The sequence below is a fragment of the Erigeron canadensis genome, chromosome 2 (assembly GCF_010389155.1).
Source record: "Erigeron canadensis isolate Cc75 chromosome 2, C_canadensis_v1, whole genome shotgun sequence".
In the NCBI taxonomy this organism is placed as follows: Eukaryota; Viridiplantae; Streptophyta; class Magnoliopsida; order Asterales; family Asteraceae; genus Erigeron; species Erigeron canadensis.
Window position 1 is genome coordinate 26175586 of NC_057762.1, and position 22618 is coordinate 26198203.

Here is a 22618-nt window from a genome sequence, read left to right on the forward strand (position 1 = left end):
CATATTTTTTGATTTATAATTTTAATTATGATACACGTAAATTAAATTTTTAGGTTAACTAAAATTTTTAAATGGATAACAGGTGGTTAGGCCAATAGTATTTTATTATATATAAGAAAGATGTAGTTGCAAGATTAGTCCATGTGATTTTCCCATTTTAGCAATGGAGGTCCTTGTGCGGTAGAAAGTACATAAATACCCCCACACGTGTTCTATACGTGCACACTTGACGACCATCTTTAACGGATCTGTCAAATTTAGACCAATTTTAAAAAAAATTCTCAAAATAGGGATCCCCATTACAACGATTCTCGAATAGGGACCCCATTTCTAAAAGGTACAAACCACAGGGACCAATCTTGCAATTAACTCTTGATTTTATTTACAATAAAACTATGAGTTTGTTATTCTATATCTCTTTAACTCGAATTTATAAGTTTTTTTTTTATCTACTTCTATTTAATTATTCATCTTTTTTTAAACAAATGACGATCTAGCAATGAATTATTTTTCAAATAAACCAATGATAACCATAAAAATATAGTCATATTGGATTTTATGTAAGTTTACAACTTTTTAACACATTTTAGTAAGACCTTTGCTTAAAAAAAAAAAGTAAGCAACTGCTCAGTACTGTCTTTCGCGGGTTTTGAACCCCAATACCTTGACGGTGTATGAGGAGGTTAAGATGTAGGCAGACCTTACCTCTACCTAAGTAACTGCTAAGGCCTTTGTTTAACAAAATGTTAAAAAGTTAGTATAATAGTTGGTTAACTGGATAAGTGAGGGTAGTAATGTAACATATGTGTAATAGTCGGTTCAGAGTATGTATATAAACTAGATTAGGAGGGAAATAATTTCATCCTCCTCTCTGCAAATTCTTACCGATTTCATAAACCCTAAATATTTCAAAAACCCTAATTTGATTTAAAGTTTCCATCTTTTTACCGATTTCATTAAAAATTCATCGACATTCGATCATAAACCCTAATTCCCATATATTTGATCATAAACCCTAATTTTATTGTTTCGATCTTCATCATCAGCATCTTAATTTCAAAATAAATAATAAGTTAAACAAATTAAAATAATACAGTAATACATAAAAAATCGAATGTACAAGTTTTTTTTTTTGTTTTTGTTTTTTATCTATATCTATTTAATTGTTCATCTTATTTTAAACAAATGACGATCTAGCAATAAATTATTTAAGCATAGCTTTGAGTTGAGAAGGATAACTTAAAAGGCTAAGATAACTACTGTTTTAATATATATATAGATAAAGATATCTCTTTTAACTCGAATGTATAAGTTTTTTTTTTTTTGTTTTTTTTTTATCTATATCTATTTAATTGTTCATCTTATTTTAAACAAATGACGATCTAGCAATAAATTATTTTTCAAATAAACCAATGATAACCATAAAAATATAGTCATATTGGATTTTTGTAAGTTTACAACTTTTTAACACATTTTAATAAGGCCTTTGTTTAACAAAATGTTAAAAAGTTAGTGTAATAGTTGGTTAACTGGATAAGTGAGGGTAGTAATGTGAAATATGTGTAATAGTCGGTTCAGAAGTATATATGTATATAAACTAGATTAGGTGGGAAATAATTTCATCCTCCTCTCTGCAAATTCTTACCGATGTCATAAACCCTAAATATTTGAAAACCCTAATTTGATTCAAAGTTTCCATCTTTTTACCGATTTCATTAAAAATTCGATCATAAACCCTAATTTTATTGTTTCGATCTTCATCATCAGCATCTTAATTTCAATAATAATTAATCACAATGGAGTATCTACATTGTGAGGCAGTACACAATCCAAGATCAAACATGAATTACTATTCATCATGTGGATTTCAATCTCAAAATCCAGATTTCAAAAACATGGTTTCTAAAGCCACCAACCATCTTAATTCTGCACTAGCTGGTTCTTGTCAGAATAAAAATAATCGCTTTTCTAAAGTTGGCAGGCCCAAGATTGAAGAGAAATTGGTTAAAAAAGATGAATCTTTCAGTAAAAAAATTCAAGAACCCGAAAAGAAGTTTGATCAAAAGGGTTATAATCAGCCAGGTGCAGGGAAAAGGATTAAAGATGTGATAAGATTGATGAAGGATGTTGAAAACGGCGAAAGGCTGCCCAATAAACCGAATAAGAATAATCGGTTTTCTAAAGTTGGTAGGCCCAACAAGAAAAGGGTTTATTATGATGATCTTGAGTTGGGTTGTCCCAAGATTGAAGAGAAATTTGTTAAAAAAGATGAATCTTTTAGTAAAAGGATTCAAGAACCCGAAAAGAAGGTTGATAAGGAGGATTTAAGAAACGATCAAAAGAGTTTTAATCAGCCGGGTGCAGGGAAAAATATTAGATATGTGAAAAGATTAATGGAGGAGGTCGTTGAAAGGCTGCCCAAGAAACGAAAGGTGGATCATCAGACGCGTCGCAGGTGCGTGCTTTCTACATTAATTGAAAAGAATATTGTTAGTAGGGGTTCGAATGTTAGTTATCGTAAGAAAGATGGAAAAGTTATTGCGAAAGGGCGGGCGTATGATGAAGGTATTCAATGTGATTGTTGTGGGGTGTACTTTTTGTTGTGTAAATTTGAAGCTCATGCTGGTAGTACTTATCATAGACCAGCAGCTTATACCTTTCTTGAAGATGGGACTGGGAGGTCTATTTCTGACTGTCAAAATCAATTGAAGAAACTCGATAACCATCATGTGTTTAAGGTTCCTAAAACACCTGATCGTGCGTGTGAAGTCCCTAAGCCTTCACAAGTATTGACAGGGCATGATGAATTCTGTTGGGTATGTAAAGATGGGGGTGAGTTGTTGTCATGTGATTCTTGCACATCATGTTACCATCTGTCCTGCATTGGGTTGAAAAGCATGCCGAAATCATGTTACTGGTTTTGTCCTACCTGTTCTTGTGGTATTTGTGATCGTGATAAGATTGGTAACTTCACTGATGATAAAGCTCGCAGCAAAGTTAAATGTGGACAATGTCGGCACCAGTACCATATTGATTGTATTAGAAACTTGGGTTTCTCAATGTCTTTTGATTCTAAAAATTGGTTTTGTAAAGAGGCATGTGAAAGAATATTTCTCGGCCTTAAGGGGATATCTGGCCAGGCGATTCCTTTGCCAGTTGATGGCTTAAATTGGAGATTGTTACAAATTGACTATGAACACAGCATGGAGGACTGTGCAGAAACTTATGGTAAGCTAAATGACGCGTTAGATGTGATGCACGAGTGTTTTGAGATGGTAAACAATCCGTTGTCCGGAAATGATATCATGGAAGATGTCATCTTTAGTAGAGATATAAAGGGTTCGGATTTTGCGGGGTTTTATACTACAGTTTTGGAGAAAGATGAGGAAATAGTTAGTGTGGTTAACTTTCGGGTGCATGGTAGTAAAGTGGCTGAGATTCCATTAGTTGCAACAAGATTTCAACACAGAAAATTAGGGATGTGCAGGATTTTGATGGATGAGCTTGAAAGGAAATTGGAATACTTTGGGGTTAAGAGACTCGTTTTGACTGCCGTTCCAGAGATGGTTAGTGCTTGGACAGAGTCATTTGGGTTCACTGTGATGTCAGAAGCTGAATGTTTAGATGCTGTTGACTGCAAGTTTCTTGAATTTCCTGGTACCATAAAATGTCAGAAATTCTTGAAGAATATGTGAGCAGATATGTTTATTCTAGTTCTTTATAAGGTAAATGTGACTTAGTCAGACTTGATTAACTAGTTTATGTATATTGGAACTTATGTAATCATGTTGGATACTATGCAACCCATCTGTGGTTATTAACATTACAAATCAATTTCGTGTTCTGTTTGACGTTGTGTCACATAATCTTTAGACCTTTAGCTTGATATTCCTAAAACTTACAAATACATGTAAATTTTTTGAATGAAAGACTTCTTAATCAGCTCTTATGCATTACTAAATTCATTATGCATTTTGATATTATGATGATAGTTCCTGTCACTTTACAGTCTATGTGTAGTTATGTTTTGTTTTTTGTCATGACCCATTTTATATGTTCTGTTTTACATGATGCGAGGACTCTGATGTGTAGTTGTATTAGGTTATGTCTTTACATCTATATATATATATATATATAGGCTTAGTTTCGTACTTATAGCTAGTTTTATTTTTCTTTTGTCTGCATAGAATCCAAGAGTATTACTCTGTTTATGTTCTTTTTTTTTCCCTTTTAGTGTTCAGTAAAATCAAGCTTATATGAGTGGTACATTGTGGATACAGTGTTTTGTACCTCATGCAGTCCTCTTTTTCTTCCAAAAATACACGTTACTGATAACGTGTTTTGTTACTGCTCAGTTTTAAATAAGTAATTCACTTTTATTAGTCTTGAACTCTTGATAAGAATCTGTCTGTCTGCTAGATATGGCCCATCTCATGACTCGTGATGAAGACATTGAAGGTGATGGTGTAATATGCGTGGCTGTTGACAATCTGCTAACTGGATTTGCCAAAGAGGTGCTGTAACCCGTACCTTAATAATTCTCTAATTAGATGTTTTTTTGCTCCATTTCCTTGAGACGGTTATTACTGTTTCTGGATTATGGCATCTAAGATGCTAGCATCTATAATAAAGGCTTCCCAACATTTTGGTGATGTTCTTTCCCATTTTATTGAAGCTTAGCTACTATATTGATGATATACCTCTTCACTTAAGGAGAGCTGGTATAGCACATGGAGGAGCTCTTACTAACTTATACGAATATATCCCCCGAATGCGGAATCCACAGTAAGTGACTTAGTGTTCTCGTGCTACTTAATACTGTCTTCTGTACATGATAGGGTGATTAATGTATAAATAAAACATCTGTTGCTCGAGAGAGAATGCTGTAATTCTCTTGACCTGTGTACTCTATTTACTTAATCCAGTTTTTGAATTGATTTGCAACACTATGCATTTTTTTTTCCCGATAGGGATTTCCCTTGGATTCATCAGCCTAACTTCCGTTTTGTCATCTTTTGTTTTATTCTTCAGTTGTTTTTAAAGCTCACAGAATGTTTACCGAATTGCATTTGTATATTTATACCTTTTGACCTCTATGTTAGGAAATTGTAGGATGATGCGTCTTATCTGATTTAAGTTATAGTATTTGTATAAAAGCACTTCTTTATCAAAGATTTTAAAACCAGAATTGGTTCAGTGCATGCCTTGAGGAATGGTCACAAGGCCATTAAGATGTTAACTGATCATAGCGATTTATTATACATGGAAGATCTAATGTATGGCTTTAAAAGATAAAGTTCTCTACCCAATACTCATATATGTTCTTATTCAGCTTGATGCTTACTTAAATTATGGGGTATATACTAATGTGAATTTACCCCTGTGATGTCCAGAGACTTGTCAGAGAATATTGCCAGTGTCGTCTCTAATAGGAAGAGATATACTATGCTGGTTTGTTTCTGATTCCCATGCTTCACTATCAGTTTATTTTACAATATTATCACATAATCTATTTCAGAGGGATCATATACAGTCCTTACAGCCGTGGACTTTATGATTTGTGTGTTGGATAACCTTCATCCAGGTGATAGATAAATAAGAGAATGGACTGGTCATCCCTCTTCTACTTGGTTTTCTTATTTTTGTTACTTGCTAGAAGTTTTTGTAAGTGTTCGTAAACCTGTATAGTCGTGATGTTCTTTTCTCTGTTTTGTCTTACTATATTGAAGGTTACCTTATTTGTGTTCTTGTTAGTCGGTGACTTTTATGCAGTTTGATATCGTTATGAGCATATGACCCGAAAACCCGTGATCCGAACCCAACCCGTCCGAAGAGGTAATGGGTCGGGTCACGGGTTTGATTTTGTTGGTCCTCCGGGTTTCGGGCCGGGCCGCCCGGGTTTTGACAAGTGAAGAACAAGAAACCCCTTAAACCCGATAACCGAACCGAACCCTTCCAAACCCAAACTGACCTACCCGAAGGGGTAACAGGCTGGGTCACGGGTTTGATTTTATTGCTTCACCGGGTCACGGGTTGCATGGGTCGGTCCGGGTTTGACCCGTGCACATCCCTAAATATATGCATTATTGTAGTTTACTGGTTTTGTTGTTTCGTTTATTGTATTATGGCATCTAACATGCTAGCTACTATGACATATATTGAAGATTTACCTCTTCACTTAAGGCCTATCACAATAGGGTTGTCGACAACCCTTCGATGGGCTCGTTGACGATGCCCTTATTGTGAGCACCCCGTCGATGGGGTTCATCGTCGCCAGCCATCAACCCATCGATGTGCAATGACGAGAAAAAGATAGAGAGAGTGGGGCCGAACTGTCTTTCTTTTTTTTTCTTCTGTTTTTTCATATATTGTGTGTATATATATACACATATCTGTGTGTTTTTTTTATGTGTGTTGTGTGTGTGTGTGTGCAGATAATTACAAGGAAGAAGACACATTTTTCAGAAATTAACACTTTTGGTTCCTCTATCATTTTACATATGGTTTTTATATACTTAAAAAAATTTCAGTTTAGTCCCTAAAGTATTAACTTATTTATAATTTAGTTTTAAAGTTTTCAAAAGTTTTGAATATAACTATAATCTAGGTGCGGGCTAGGTTTGTCAACCTGCTGTTGAGCTCTTATCATCGATTGGAAGCAATTCACCTCTAGAATGGACAAAATTAAGCAAGATAGCAGAATTCTTGGAAAAGAACTGAGTTATACTGTTATAGTCGCGTCACTTTTTCTGAAGGACGCAGAGGAGGTACGCTTAACTTTTCATATGTGGTCATAATTTTATGTTGACTCTGGAGTCTGCATTGAAGTACTAATTGATATGTGACTTTTTTAATCAGCTCACCATCAGTGTAGTAATGGCCCACTCTCTATGGATAGAAAACCGTGGATGCATAATATAATTCTGATATTAATAATTTATTAAAAAAAATTAAGTTAATAAAATGCTTGTGATATTCAAAGATCATTTCTGGAGTTTCTTGCCTTTTTGATAGTTCTAGTGGAGACAAGGTTACTATTATCTGAAATTGAAACATGCTCTTACTGAGATACTATATTTATATTGCATATACAGATCCACATATATTCTTGCCAAGGAGTGAAGAAATTTCTTTGAGTACTGTGTACTTTTATGATCATCTTTTGGTGAATGTTCTAAATTGTTTCTGTATATCCTATTGGGTTTCTCCATAGTTGATTTACTTCCAAATCTTAATTGTAGTCTTGTTTTCAATTTTATGTAGACATTATTAAGAGCTTCTTTATAAGTAAACTACTGATGTGCACTGTACTGCTTATAGGTTAATTAACAGTTTTAGGCTTGTGATAATTTCAGTTTTCCCTGGTTTCCATTCGCAGAGAAGTGGGTTAAGTATGGCCCACCGTTTTCTATCTCCCTGTTTTGCTGTAATTCGAAGGTGATCCAGATGCTATCGCAGTACAGCTGGACACGATGGATTATGATAGTCTCTATAAGTCAGTCAGTCAGGTAAGTACTCCTTGTTATTGCTTGTCCCAATAGTGAAAATGCTTGTGGTGTTGCTATAATTGAAGATAGATGTCAAATATGATATTGGTTGCATTGAAATCATCTAGAACTATTAAATCCTGGGTGTCTTGAGCATTGGTAAAAAGCATTTAGCGAATACAACTTTAGTAGCGGTGAGATGAAGAGTTTAAATGGATGGCATTTGGGAGCTAATAGCAATGATATACAAATCTCTGGATCTGAACATGGTATCATCCAGGTGACAGTATCTCGGTGGATAATGTGGTGCTGTATAAGCAGCATATATTAAATAGATGGATTTGCAGTAGACCTACGAAATGCAAATGCTAGAGACCCTTTAATCACGTTTATGTAAGGCTGTAGAACTCGGGACTCGGGATCGGATTGGGGGGGGGGGGGTTCTCAGGATCGGACTGAGGAGAAAGGATAGGGTTCTTTATATAAAAATAATAATATATGAAATAATTAGTAAAAAACTTCAAACTTATACATAATTGTTTATAAACATTAAAATAGTACTGCAAATTTCAAACAATTAACATAAACTTAAACTAATCTAAATCTTTATTAAAAGTTTATTAAAACGGAAAAAAAGTCTGACCAGAGTTCGGCTGATTTTCGACTGAGTCGGTGTATTGTTAACAAAGTTAACCCGATGCTGAGCCGTTGACCAATTTTAATCCTATCCGGTCTGAATCGTCTGTAAATGGCCGATCCTGGATCCGATCCGGATTTCTTGGCCGATTTTTTGCAAGCCTGTGTTTATGATCTGAGACCAAAGTCATCAAACTAACAGAAGTCAGAGAATTATGCATATTTTTTAGCTCGATCAATGTCGAGTCATCCGGGTGATAGATAAAAAGAGAGAACAAACATGTCTTCCCTCTTCTGCTTGTTTTTCTTATATTTCTTTTTGTTACTTGTTAGAAGTTTTGATAAGTGATTAACTTCGTAATTAGTGGTGATGTTCTTTTCTTTGTTTTGTCCTAATATATAGAAGGTTACCTCATTTGTGTTCTAGTTTGTCAGTGTACTTTTATGCCTTTATTGCGGGTCGATATCGTTATCACTATCAGTCTATTGCCTCCAACTTTTCATTACATTGAGGTTCTACACTCTTCATTACCATGGTAGTTTTTCTGTTCTCATTATTTTTCATAACCAGCAACATGCATTATTGTAGTTTATTGGTTTTGTTGTTTCGTTTATTGTTGAAGATGATTTGTTTCTTACTGCAGCTTAAAAAGCATCTTGTCTCCGTTAGCTATGTTAATAATTCAATGTTCAAGCTACATGATGCAGCCAAAGATGGTGGTATCACAATTCTTGGTGAAATGGGCTTGGATCCAGCAATAGGTAGGTTATTTGTTTTTAGTTTTCTAGATATATTATTCTTGTTAGTTTTTAAGATAAATGTGTCAATTCAGTTAGCTGGGTGTATAGTATTGCATTAAAAATCCCTTTCGGAATTATTGAGAAAATGTCACTTAATTAGCTACACATTGCTCTCTGAATTCTTGGAGCTTTAACCTGTTGGTGGTGATTTTTTTGGTAAAGTTGTATTACTATTATTTGGGTATTTATTCAGCAGTTGAAGCAGTAGAATACTAGAATATAGTATACCACAGAGGAGCAAAATGTTGACCAAGAAAAAAAAAAAATTATGTCATCCCACCTGTTAAAGAGAAGGTATAGATTTTTGTTGCAACATTTCTATATTAGGGTCTTTTCAACCACACCATACGTACAATATCTTTACAAGAAAATGTACAAAAAGTATTCGGGTGTGAGCTCAACTGGCAGGAGTACCGAACCCATTTGACATGTTCTTGAGACAAATTGTTTTACCCAAGCGGCTCATTTTGCCAAGATACAGAAAACGAAGAACTGAAATCATAGGAAAGGTAGGATTACTTGTAGAGAGAACGCTTAGGGACCATTTGGTTCCCAAAATTTATGGGAATTAGATGGAATGGAACTTGGAATATAAAAGCAGTAATATTAGTAGCAATTAGGAATGTGTGCGTAAATATTTTTTATTAAAATTTATTGGGTTATTCCAATATAAATAGAATAATTTAAACCAGAACTATTCAGTAATTCAAAAATAAATTCTAGATATATTTCAGTTTTAGAGTATACACGCATCTTAAAACATTTACAAGTTCCAATGAATATAAAAAGAGTCTTGGAATGAAATATGTTGCCATCAAATAACTTATTGTTATATTTTTTTAACGACCAACAAATTGATTCGCCTTTGGTTGCGAGGCAGGCTAACTCAATACCGAATGACCCATCGGCCAACAACTCTCTTCTTCCCACCACTCCTACCAAGATTACAAACTCATCTTTAAATCTCAAGCTGTGTTGGATAGATGACAGTGCTGAAGCTACTCGGGAATACTGAGTAAATAATTTTATGTTAAATGTACAATACTTAATATACCTTAACGAAAACCCACAGGGTTTCGTTTAACAAAACCCTAATGTCAACTATGGTCAGACTCGTCCCAGGAGGATTAGTCTCTGCCAGCTTCACATCAACACTACGTCAAAAACGCAGTGGTGGATCCAGGTTGCAAGCTCATAGGGGTCCTTGTAACCCTAAAGCGATGGATCAGCTTGAAAGGAAATTGGAATACTTAGGGGTTAAGAGACTCGTTTTGACTGCTGTTTCAGAGATGGTTAGTACTTGGGTTCACTGTGATGTCAGAAGCGGAATGTTTAGATGCTGTTGACTGCAAGTTTCTTGAATTTCCTGGTACTGTAAAATGTCAGAAAATCTTGAAGAATATGTGAGCAGATATGTTTGTTCTAGTTCTTTATAAGGTAACTGTAACTTAGTCAGACTTGATTAACTAGTTTATGTAAATTGGAATTTTTGTAATCATGTTAGATATTATGCAACCCATCTGTGGTTATTAACATGACAAATCAATTTTGTGTTCTGTTTTACGTTGTGTCACATTAAGTTTAGACCTTTAGCTTGATAATCCTAAAACTTACAAAACATGTTAAGTTTTTGAATCAAATACTTTTTAATCAGCTCTTAGACATTACTAAATACATTATGCATGTTGATATTATGATGATAATTCCTGTCACTTTACAGTCTATGTGTAATTATCTTTTGTGTTTTGTCATGGCTCATGAGCCCATTTTATATGTTCTGTTTTTACATGAGGCAAGGATTCTGTTGTGTAGTTGTATTAGGTTATGTTTTTATATATAGCTTAGTTTCTTACTTATAGCTAGTTCTATTTTTCTTTTGTTTGCTTACAGTCGAAGAGTATTACTCTATTCTAGGAAAATCAAGCTTATGAGTGGTACACTGTTGATACACTGTTTTGTACCTCATGCCTCTTTTTCTCCCAAAAATACTGCAAAGTTTTAAATAAGTGGTTCACTTTTATTAGTCTTGAACTCTTGATAAGAATCTGTCTGTCTGCTGATATGACGCATCTCGTGACTCGTGTCATGAAGACATTGAAGGTGATGGTGTAATATGCGTAGCTGTTGACATTCTGCCAACTGAATTTACCAAAGAGGTGCTGTAAATTCATACCTTAATAATTCTCTAATTAGTAATTTTTTTTGCTCCATCTCCTTGAAGTGTATCTTTTGGTAAGATGGTTATTATTGTTCTTGTATTATTGCATCTAACATGGTAGCATCTATAATCAATGCTTCCCAACATTTTGGTGATGTTCTTTCCCATTCTATTGGGAGATTATTTACTATGGTGGATATTGGAGATTTACCTCTTCACTTAAGGAGAGCTTGTATAGCACATGGAGGAGCTCTTACTAATCTATACGAATATATCCCCTGAATTCGGAATTCACAGCAAGTGTTCTCATGCTGCTTAATACTGTGTCTTGTTTACATGATAGGGTCATTTATGTTTAGATTTAACATCTGTTGCTCGAGAGAGAATGCTGAGATTCTCTTGACCTACTAAAATTACTTAATCCAGTTTTTGAATTGGTTTGCAACATTATGCATATCATTCCCGATAGGTATTTCACTTGGGTTCATCTTATAAGTTCCCATTTATAGCAGCCTAACTTCCTTTTTGTCATATTTGGTTTTATTCTTCAGTTGCTTCTAAAGCTCACAGAATGTTTACCGAATTGCATGTGTATATTTATATCTTTTGACATCTACCCAATACTAGTTCTCATTCAGCTTAATGTTTAATTTAATTTTAGGTTATATTAACTAATGTGAATTCACCCCTGTGATGTCCAGAGACTCGTCAGAAAATAGACTTACTATGCTGGTTTGTTTCTGATTCGCATGCATCACTATCATTTTATATTACAATATTATCACAATGTATTTCAGAGAGATCATACAGGTGATAGATAAAAAAGAGAGAATAGACAGGTGCTACTATACGCTCTCAAACATTATAACCAAAAAAGTTTAAAGCCTTTTCTTAGAATTCTCAAGATTACAATTGTAGGTCAGCACATCTGTAGATGTTTTTCTACTACCCATTCATGTTCTATAAAATACACTTTCTAACTCATTATGGTTTTGATTCGATTATAATCAAGTGTGAACCCTTTTCTTAGAATTCTCAAGATTACAATTGATCAAACTTAAATAAAATTTTCCTATTTGTTATAAAAATGATTGTTGAGTATAAGCCAATAGCAATTTGATCTTCAATAGCATGAGATTGTACATTAAAAGTGATTCTCATTCAAATTTAACAATTCATTTGTTCATAAGATTGATAACTGTTAAGAGTATAAGACTTAACATTTGTTGCAAGTTAAATTTGGTAAAAGATAAATGTGTTGGTTTATTACTTATTTGTGTTGTATGAGTAAACAGGTTACAAGTTGGAGGGCTAAAGAAAGGAGACCAAAGCTGGAGGGACTATTTGTGAAGAAAATGAAAGAAGAGGGAAGAAAAGAGAAGTTATGATGGCTATATATACAAAACGATTTAGGGTTTTGGGTTAACACTCCATTTGATATTTCTGCTGCTATATCGATCGATATACTCTCTTTATATATTTCATATATCTGTATTCATATATATATATATATATATATATATATATCAATTCGATATATATATATATCTTGTTCTTCATCTGATAATCATTCTATAAGTGATTATCATTTTATTGTAAGGACTAAATCAAAACTCTAATAATAATAATCATTCGATTCGTGGTGTGTCATATCAGGTTGTTTGTGATTGATTTCTAGTTTTCTTTCATGGTATCAGAGCCGTACGGTGGTTCTGACGTTTATCTTTTGGTTATTTTTTCAGATTTAGGGCGGATTCCACTTCGCAACCCTAAATCTGATTTTTAGGTTTGTTCGTCTAATTTTTTTGGGGTTTCTTCTGGAAATCTCATCGTTCGTTGATTCCGCTGTTGTTGTTGTTCGTGTTCGGTTTGTATCTCGACTAAGTGAATCGAGGTTCAAATCTAGGGTTTGGTATTTTTCTGGATCTGATTATTCCTTGACTAAGTGAATCAAGGAATAATTAGGGTTTGCTTCTCTTCATTCCGATAGCACTGTATTGTTCTCTTGTTTCTTATTTTTTCTTTTATTATCTGCTATTTGTTGCTTGGAGTCTTCTTATAGTTTCTTCTCAGAATAAATTCTCTCTCTCTCTCTATATATATATATAGATCTTTTTCTTCAATCCTTTTCTCATAAAATCAGCAGTGTTAATACTTGACTTGCCTTCATACGAGAGGTATGGAATCCTGTCCCTGATGCTGTTGAGAGTCTAGGATTTATTTTTTACAAAGGTTTTTGAGAAGAAATTATTTGAGGTTTCCTTTACTTGATTATTTGTGTTTTATTTTATTTGGTTCTGTATTCATTGTTGCTTGCTTTCTTGTTACCTATTCTATTATCTGCTTCTGTGTTTCAGTGTGTTGCTTATATTCTAATATTTTGTGTTGATTGTTTGCAATGTCTGGTTTTGATTCTATTCCTCCTATTAATACTAGTAGTATACCTCCTGTTCATACTGGTAATACTCCACTTGTTACACCTAGACATACTAGGTTTAGTTCAAGTGAAACTGATTATGATGATGTGACTAGGATTAGTAAACTTGACTTTGGTGATCCTCTTTATTTGCATGTCAGTGATACTTTGAGTACTCCTTTGATTGGTTTCAAGTTGTTAGGTACTGAGAATTATAAAGTGTGGTCTTGTGCTATTGAATTGGCTTTGGAAACTAAAAATAAAACTGGTTTTATTGATGGTTCATGTGTTAAATCTGATAATGATCCTATACTTGCAAAACAATGGGATAGATGCAATGCAGTAGTGTTAAATTGGATTCTGGGTTGTGTTTCACAAGAATTATATCTAGGTGTAACACCCAACATTTAAAAAGATGGATTTCCAAAAACTTTCGCCTAACGGCGTTAAATAAAGCGGAAAAACGTTTAAAAGTCCAAACCAGAAAATTCAGTTTGGTTTATTCATTTCAAATGGTGTTACTCATTGCATCATCAAATAAGTCTAAAGGAAACCCATTGATTGCCCAACACAAAGCAATCAAACATCAAACATTACAAATCTGAAAGTACGCAAAACATAATTCAATAGTCTTTATGGAGTAGCAACTATGGGTAAACTAATGTCATCAACTCTTGCTATCTACCCATGCCTCTCTTTATTCCATTAATGAACTCTAGCTTGCTAAACCTGAGGAAACAACATGTTTAAAGAACAAGTGTAATTAGCTAAGTAAGAATACACAAGGTTTAGAAAGCATTTGTTCAATTAAAACGTTTTGCAAGATCGTTGTGCATCGTTAGATTACATATCAAAGCATATCATCATATATCATCACATTCATCATCATTCACATAATATAGGTCACCCTAATTGTGCCTAAACATCATTATAAGTGTAACCGAAGTCACACCCGACTAGATGAACACACCTTGCGGCTATTCATCAATATCGTTAAGGAATGGCGAGCCAATTCCAGGAGTAATCCGTATGTCAATGACAATGGGGCTGGTAAGACCTCCCGTATTACTCTTCACGTTGTACCATGTTGCAAGGAGCCACCCAAGCAACTACATTCAACGCACTTAACCGGGCTAGGGCAAGTACGGGTTAAGCTTAACACTTTCATCTCTGTAAAATAGCTCGAGCATTAACATTCATTACATCATTTCATTACGTTTGGGCCCTTAAACGTGCACGTGTCATGGCAACTTAACAAGTCTAGTGAACTAGATGAACAAGCCATGTAATCATGCACATTTCATACATCATCAATACATATCATAAACATTACATCATAAGTCATTCATTTCATTCACCTCAATACATTTCATAAGATCATCACATATCAAAGGGACTGCATATCAGGCCTCATTGGTAATTTGCATAGCCCATATAACCTCCCGTAAGTTCCCGAATACATATAAGTACCAATTTACCGTTATGGAAGTTATATTATGAAAACCATGTTTATGTTGAACCCTCAGCGTGTCAAAGTAGTGTATCTTACCTTGGTTCAACTTACAATGAGTTACATAAGCCTTACGGTGCTTGCTAAGTGCTCCCGAATACCTAGAACGAGTATAAGATCGACATATAAGCCAAACAACAAGTTTTGTGAGGTCTGGGCACGATTTGCGCCGCACATCCCACCTTGTGCGTCGCAAATGATGTGCAGATCGACTGACTGACTGGTGCCCTTCACTTGCAGGCAACTTTTCGACCTCTAGATGACCAAATGAGTAAAAACTTAGTTCTTATGAAATGTAGGGAATTCAAAGACCTTTTCAGGAATATAAAGTTTGACTTCTGAAGTTTCCTAATGAACGAGTTATGATGTTTGCAAGACAAGTCTGCAGAATTCATCGGAAACCTGACCACTTTTGGAAATCAACATTTTTCGCATATCTCTGGGTAAAATCATAGGAAAATTTGTTCATATAAAATTTAGGGACTCATAGACCTTTTCAAAAATATAAGATTCATCTCTTAACTCATTAATATCAAAAAGAGATGATTTTTGCAATATGACAACAGAATCAGGCCCTGAAATCCTTATCGTTTTGAAAGCAATTTCGATCATCAAACATACACGGCTGACAACCACGACCTCTACAGTTCATATATACCCAAAATATGAATCATTTGACTTTATGAACTCATCAATTGATCTATAGATTCATTACACACATTATACAATTGATTTGACACCCAATTTGACCTAAATCGGCTCACAAACGCAATCGAATCCAACTCAAGCCTCAAGACCAGGTGTGAACCCTATGTTGGTCATATTTGAACATTAAAATAACATTAACAATGATTTCATACTTGTAGGTAATCTCTAGATACCAATTGATTGCAATAGCAATCACCGAATGACCTGAAATCGTCAAATCTAACAACAAAAACGTTTCCTATCAATCAATACTCAACAAGTCCAGGTATGGACGAACTATATGGATGAATATGACTAATATTCTGTAAGGATTTCGATCTATACCTTGGAGGATGATAAACGGATCGAATACGTGCATCGATTGATCATAAATCCACCCAAAAACGCAAGAAATCGCACGAGAATCACTCTAGGAGGAAAGGGGCGGTTTAGGGTTCTTAGAGATTAATTTTCTGATATTGATGTGTAAAATCCAGTTATAAAATTTATAAACACGAATTACGAAAGAACTGACTACAACACACTCACAGGCAGTGAACCTGATCGCATGAAGTATAGTTAATTCGGTAAATCCGAGGTCGAACACAAGGACTTATTAAGTAATCGTTAACCATAAAGTAATTCAAATTAAAACGGGTTTTGTGACCGAATTGTCACGTTGCAAAAGTCAATTTAAAAGTTAGTAATCCTGCAGGATTATTCGCAAGAGAGAAAGTTTTGATTGTATAAAACAATGATTTAAAAAAATGGGCACCTACTTGGATCAACTTACATGCCAATCATCGGGTCTAAACATTACTTGCATTTGTTGAACGACTTAAAAGATAGACAAGATGAACTTCCGTTATACTTGAAACTTTAATTGTTCTTGATATAGTTATTGCTTCCGCATATAATTTCTACTCAAAACAATTAAGCATTAAGAACATAAGTTGATTTTTATGATTCAATCTTTAAAGCTTTCTTCCGAACTGCTTATTCACCTAATCAGATTCCTCTATCATAAGTGTTTACACACTCAAAATGAATTTAATTGTTTAAAATCTTTATCGCTAGTTTCTTTCGAACTCCAACGACTTTAGGTTAATTATAGACCGATTAACCATTTCATAAACCAATTGACAATGACATAGATTTCTTCCGAACTTCTAATTTACAATTATCAATCAATAAATATAAAAGATGAAAACAATATATAAATTCAAATAAATGCGGATCTCCAATTAAACATAAAAACCTAGGTCAACAGTTGCAAGTAACATAAAATCGACCTTATGACATGTTCACTACCCAAGCGGGTGCAAATAAGATTTAGCCACTCATAATAACCAAGAAATCACAAATAATATTGAAAGAAATCATATTGTACCGATAATCTTGATGAATCCGGAAAGAAATAATGAATCCTTGAATAAAGATTGATATTCTTGAACAAATAGATGATAGGAATTCGACCTATATCAGCCTCCTATTAGTTCTATGCGTTTCTAGGGTTTTTAAGTGCTAAAAAGTGATTAAGATGCCTAAAACCCGTCCCAATCAGTATATTTATATGTAACAGCGAATAACGACCGTTACTGATGATTAACGGCCGTTACACGGGCTAACATCAATTATGTGCACTTCTAGTCCTTCCATCTGACGGTCGTTAAGAATCAGCTTGTAACTCCCGTTAAGAAACCTGTAACTGCCGTTACAGGAGCAATGTAATTCCTTTGATCTTCATAACTCCCATTAACAATTTGTAACGGTAGTTAGACATTGACACTCTTATTTTCTTCATTTAAACATCCACTAAACACATCCGCAAGCTAGTCTTAACCACTCTTAAGCCGTTGTTTAGCCATTTTCTTCCATAAACCTGTTACGAACCTGAAACCACTCGTACATACCATAAAGCATCGAAATAAAGGTACGAATGTCTATAAAACATAACATAAATGGTCTAAAACAACGTGGGAAATATGTATAAAATGAGTCACATCAGATATTAGGGGCAAATAAACTGATACAAAACTCTTAATTCCGTTTTTAGGTTTACATTTAAACTTTACATTTAAACACTTATTCACATCAACCATTAAGGCATTAGATCCTTGCATTTAAACCATATTAAACATATCCAAGCATTAAATCCCCTAGAGACTTAACGAACACATTGTGTTGACTTAACGACTCAAGTCAACCGTTAATTAAAAAGTTCGAGATGTTACACTAGGTCAAATATATTCTAAGAATGCTGCTATTGTTTGGCAAGAGTTGAAAGATACTTATGATAAGATTGATGGTTCTGTTATTTTTAATATACATCAAAAGATCAACTCTCTTTCTCAAAATGGTTCCAGTCTGTCTGAATATTATCATAAGCTAACTTCTTTGTGGAAACAGTTTGATGCTATTGTTAAATTGCCTGCTTGTTCTTGTAAAGCTGCTAAGGATTTGCAAACTCATACTGATTTGATGAAATTAATGCAGTTTTTGATGGGTCTTGATGATGTTTATATGTCTGTTAGGTCTAATTTTCTTATGAGAGATCCTCTCCCCTCTGTTAAAACTGCTTTTAATGTTGTTTTAAGGGAAAAATCACATAGGGGAGGGTATTCTGATAAAAATTCTAATAACAATGTTTCTTCTTTTGCTGCTAGAACTAATTTCTCAAGAAACAATAACAATAAACCTTTTGACACAAAAAGAACCTTTGATAACAATTTTGAATCAAAAAGGACTTTTGAACCATCTCAAAGAACTTTTAGACCACCTAATCCTAATTTGAATTGTACTCATTGTCATAAAGTGGGTCATACTGTTGAAAGATGTTTTCAGTTGGTTAATAAAAGGAATGGTCAATATGGTGGTAAATTTTCAAATAACAATGCACATATGGATAAAAATGTTTCTTCTTCTTCCCATTCTAACAATTCTGCTTCTAGTTCTGTGCAACCTGTTTTGACTGCAGACCAACTTTCTAAACTTCTTAGTCTTATAGAGACTAAGACTGGTTCTTCAACTGTCCAAGCCAATATGGCAGGTATTCCTATGTGCAGTAATTCATGGTTCTTATCTTGTAATGCTTTCTTGCTTCATGCTATAATTAAGTGGATTATTGATTCTGGAGCTAATCAACATATGACTGTTTCTGAAAAGGGATTAACTAATACTGTTGACATATCTGATTTAGGTTTAAAAATTGGACATCCTAATGGTACATGTGCTTTAGTTCAAAAAATTGGAAATTTGCATCTTAACAATGGGATTGTTTTGTTTGATGTTCTTGTGGTTCCTGATTACTCTGTTAATCTTATGTCTGTTCATAAGCTTTGTAGAGATAATAAGTTTAAGGTTAGTTTTGATGAAAATAAGTGTTATATTCAGGATTTTCATCAAAAGACTCTTCTGGGGACTGGTAGTGAGCAGGGTGGTCTTTATGTTTATGATGATTCTTCTGTTTGCAATTCTGCTTCTTTGCCTTGTGAATCTAAAATGTTATGGCATCTAAGATTAGGACACCCTGTAGACCAAGCCTTAACTGTCTTTAAAAATAAATTGTATTTAACTGATGATAATTTGAAACCTTGTGATGTATGTCATAAAGCTAAACAGACAAGAGAACCATTCCCTTTGAGTGAACATAAAACTAAATGTTTGGGTGATATAATTCATTTGGATGTTTGGAGTCCTTATAAAGTTCAATCTAAAGAAGGTCATAAATATTTTCTAACTATTGTTGATGATTTCACAAGAGCAGTTTGGACATTTATGCTTAAAAACAAAACTGAGGTTTATGACAATCTGTTTTCTTTTCTTAATCTTTTTGAAACTCAATTTCAAACTAAAGTTAAGGTGGTAAGAAGTGATAATGGTACAGAATTTGTTAATAAACAAATGCATAATTTGTTCACTTGTAAGGGAATTATTCATCAAACTTCTATGTCTTATACCCCTCAACAAAATGGTATTGCTGAAAGGAAACATAGACACCTTCTTAATGTGGCTAGGTATCTTATGTTTCAGGGGGGAATTCCTTTATATCTTTGGAGTGATTGTATCTTAACTGCTACCTATCTGATAAATAGAACTCCTTCTTCTATTCTTAATGGAAAAACTCCTTTTGAAATGGTGTATAAAACTGAACCTACTTTAACTCATTTAAAAGTTTTTGGATGTTTGTGTTTTTCAACAAAATTGAATGTGTCTGATAAGTTTGAATCTAGGGCTGAAAAGTGTGTTATGATTGGGTATTCTAATTCAAAAAAGGGTTATAAGTTGTTTAGTTTAAAATCAAAGTCTTCTGTTTATTCAAGGGATGTCAAATTTTATGAAAATATTTTTCCATTTACTATGATATTTAATAAGAGTTATGATACTTTTGAAATTAATAAAGCTATAAATCATAAGAATTTTTTTGATACACCATATCTTGAGGATATTTCTATACCCAATGATGAAAAGGAGGCTGCTAATTATAGGGTAACAAGTGATAACAGCCACCCAGGTTCACTTGGAAGTCCATCTACACACTCATATGATTCTGGCAGTCCTTTGTCTACCAATCATGAAAGTAGTAGTAGTAGTTCTACCAGTGATAATGGTGAGGCAGCACTTGGTTATCCTGAACATGATGATATCAATTCTGAGGGTGACAATGATGATAGTTTAAATGAAAATCTTAGAAGGTCTACTAGACACAAAACTTTATCTACAAGATTGAATGATTTTGTTATAGAAGGAAAAGTTAAATATGGGTTAGATAAAGTTGTGAATTATTCTAGATTAAGTTCTGAAATGAAATGTTTTACTTCTAATCTTAATAAAAGCATTGAACCAAAATGTTACATGGAAGCTGCTTCTGATAGAAATTGGGTAGATGCTATGAATCTTGAAATGGAAGCCTTAAACAGAAATGGTACTTGGATGATAACTACTTTGCCTCCTGGCAGAGAAGCAATAGGCTGTAAATGGGTATATAAAGTTAAATATAAATCTACAGGAGAGATAGAGAGATATAAGGCAAGATTAGTTGCAAAAGGTTATAATCAAAGAGTTGGTATTGATTTTGAAGAGACATTTGCTCCTGTAGTTAAGATGGTAACAATTAGATGTTTGTTAACCTTGGCTGTTTCTAGAGGTTGGTCAGTTTTTCAACTTGATATTAACAATGCTTTTCTATATGGTGATCTTAAAGAAGATGTTTATATGAAACTACCTCAAGGTTACTTTGATAAAAATGATAATAGAGTGTGCAAGTTAGTTAAGTCTCTTTATGGTTTAAAACAAGCACCAAGACAATGGAATGATAAGTTGTCTAAAGCTTTGATTGAATATGGTTTTGTGCAGTCTAAGTCTGATTATTCTTTGTATACCATAAATAAAAAGGATATCTTTGTTGCTCTGCTTGTTTATGTTGATGACATTGTGTTAACTGGTAATAGTATTTCTGAGATCAACAAAGTGAAGGAATTCTTTAATTCAAAGTTTAAAATTAAGGATCTTGGAAGTTTAAAATATTTTCTGGGAATTGAAGTTGTTGAAACTGATCAAGGTCTTTGTCTCTCACAAAGAAAGTATTGTCTTGAATTGTTAAATGACTTTGGTTTACTTGGTTGTAAACCTTTCAAAACTCCTCTTGAAATCAATATTACTATGCCTGTTGATTCTAACAAGTCTAAACCATTGAGTAATATTTCTGTTTATCAGAAATTAATTGGAAAACTTATATATTTGTCCTTAACCAGACCTGATATAAGCTATGCAGTGCAATGTTTAAGTCAATTTATGCATGCACCTTTGCAAGATCATTTTAATATGGGTCTTAGGGTACTTAGATATCTTAAAGGCTCTCCAGGTAAAGGAATATATATTAACAAAAATGATAAGCTTGATCTTCATGCCTATGTTGATTCTGACTGGGGAAGATGTCTTGGTACAAGAAGGTCTGTTACTGGCTCTATGCTGAGATTAGGCAATAATCTGATTTCATATAAGAGTAAGAAACAAACAACTGTTGCAAAGTCTTCTGCAGAGGCAGAATATAGGGCTTTAGCAGCAGTTACTTGTGAGATTCTCTGGGTTTTGAACTTATTAAAAGATTTGAGTCTGAAAACTGCTTTACCAATTAGTATATATTGTGATAGTAAATCTGCAATACAGATTGCTCATAATCCTGTGTTTCATGAAAAGACTAAGCATTTTGAAATTGATTTGTATTTTGTAAGAGAAAAAATTGCTTCAGGGGTTGTGAAGGTTACTAAGATTATTACTGATGATAATCCTGCAGATTTACTAACAAAAAGCTTGAGTTCAAAACTACATAGTATATATCTTGAAAAATTTAATCTTTATGATGCTTACCAAGTTTAACTTGAGGGGGGATGTTAAGAGTATAAGACTTAACATTTGTTGCAAGTTAAATTTGGTAAAAGATAAATGTGTTGGTTTATTACTTATTTGTGTTGTATGAGTAAACAGGTTACAAGTTGGAGGGCTAAAGAAAGGAGACCAAAGCTGGAGGGACTGTTTGTGAAGAAAATGAAAGAAGAGGGAAGAAAAGAGAAGTTATGATGGCTATATATACAAAACGATTTAGAGTTTTGGGTTAACACCCCATTTGATATTTCTGTTGCTATATCGATCGATATACTCTCTTTATATATTTCATATATCTGTATTCATATATATATATCTTGTTCTTCATCTGATAATCATTCTATAAGTGATTATCATTTTATTGTAAAGACTAAATCAAAACTCTAATAATAATAATCATTCGATTCGTGGTGTGTCTAAACCTGATATTGTATCAGGTTGTTTGTGATTGATTTCTAGTTTTCTTTCAATAACCAACAATCAAAATTGACCCACAATTGATTGTCCATCTATAATATGGGACATACCTGACTCACTCA

At 33.7% G+C, this 22618-nt stretch overlaps 1 protein-coding gene and 1 long non-coding RNA gene across 5 annotated transcripts; both read left to right on the forward strand.

Moving 5' to 3' along the window:
- The first annotated feature begins 1776 nt into the window (after positions 1–1776).
- Positions 1777–11138, forward strand: LOC122589532 (increased DNA methylation 1-like). 4 transcript variants are annotated; one of them, XR_006322279.1, is made up of 5 exons: positions 1777–3725; positions 4420–4514; positions 4681–4785; positions 5394–5451; positions 6608–7915. XR_006322279.1 is itself a non-coding variant. In XM_043761832.1 (3 exons), exons 1-2 carry the CDS (start codon positions 1797–1799, stop codon positions 10329–10331), a joined length of 1899 nt encoding a protein of 632 aa, XP_043617767.1. In that variant the 5' UTR covers positions 1777–1796; the 3' UTR covers positions 10332–10361; positions 10815–11138. The 4 variants fall into 4 exon arrangements, 2 of the variants coding, with proteins under 2 accessions (XP_043617767.1, XP_043617766.1); XR_006322278.1 differs by having other exon boundaries at positions 5394–7915; XM_043761832.1 differs by lacking the exons at positions 4420–4514; positions 4681–4785; positions 5394–5451; positions 6608–7915 and adding exons at positions 10229–10361; positions 10815–11138 and having other exon boundaries at positions 1777–3592.
- On the forward strand, positions 7928–10222 carry LOC122589533. The gene is made up of 3 exons (XR_006322280.1): positions 7928–8659; positions 8768–8885; positions 9805–10222. It is a non-coding gene; the product is annotated as an uncharacterized LOC122589533 (long non-coding RNA).
- Positions 11139–22618: the final 11480 nt, after the last annotated feature.

Coding starts and splice junctions, on each gene's coding strand:
- LOC122589532 (XM_043761832.1), top strand. CDS start 1,797: ATGGAGTATCTACATTGTGAGGCAGTACACAATCCAAGATCAAACATG. Junction 3,593..10,228: donor GCTTGGACAGAGTCATTTGG/GTTCACTGTGAT, acceptor GTTAGTACTTGG/GTTCACTGTGATGTCAGAAG.